Raw genomic sequence first — 632 nt, forward strand, 5'->3', positions numbered from 1 at the left:
GCCGCCGGGAACCTTCCTGCGTCGGTTCAGCGAGAGCAGCAAGGAGGGCGGCATCACCTTCACGTGGGTGGAGAAGGACATCAGCGGTACGTCGCCCTCGCGCCTGGTGTGAGCCGTCGCTCCTGGCTCCCTCTCGCTAGGACACCTGCTCCTTGTCCTTGTCCTGACAACCCCTCTGCCCAGATTAACTCTTTGAGCCTGGGTGCCCTTTGCTGGGCTCTGCCCCTGGGTGTCCCTGCCCCTGTGGTGCAGCGTTCTGTGACGCTGAAGCCCCCTGGCAGGTCCCCATCCTGCCCCGTGCTCTGCTGGGTGCTCAAGAGGCGAAGCGTGGCCCCAGGTCCCTTTGGTCCCTGCTGCTCCTGGGCGGGGGAAGGCCCTGCCCTTGCGCGAGGAGCGCGGGTGCCTCGCCCCGTGTCAAAAGCCTTCTTGTGCAGGGAAGACGCAGATCCAGTCTGTGGAGCCTTACACCAAGCAGCAGCTGAACAACATGTCGTTTGCCGAGATCATCATGGGCTACAAAATCATGGATGCCACCAACATCCTGGTGTCTCCCCTGGTGTACCTGTACCCGGACATCCCCAAGGAGGAGGCGTTTGGGAAGTACTGCCGTTCCGAGAGCCAGGAGCACTCTG

The 632-nt window shown here is 63.0% G+C and overlaps 1 protein-coding gene across 1 annotated transcript in view; it reads left to right on the forward strand.

The window, feature by feature from the left end:
- LOC104279310 (signal transducer and activator of transcription 3.1-like) overlaps positions 1-617 on the forward strand; it is a gene marked incomplete at both ends in the record, with an annotated part of 1,740 nt that extends 1,123 nt beyond the window's left edge. The window contains 2 exon segments of the mRNA XM_009876540.1: positions 1-86; positions 435-617. The exon segment at positions 1-86 is cut by the window's left edge and continues 5 nt beyond it. Coding sequence (XP_009874842.1) covers positions 1-86; positions 435-617 — 269 coding nt within the window.
- Between the last annotated feature and the right edge of the window lie 15 nt (positions 618-632).

The sequence above is a fragment of the Apaloderma vittatum genome, unplaced genomic scaffold (assembly GCF_000703405.1).
Source record: "Apaloderma vittatum isolate BGI_N311 unplaced genomic scaffold, ASM70340v1 scaffold40209, whole genome shotgun sequence".
Classification (NCBI taxonomy): domain Eukaryota; kingdom Metazoa; phylum Chordata; class Aves; order Trogoniformes; family Trogonidae; genus Apaloderma; species Apaloderma vittatum.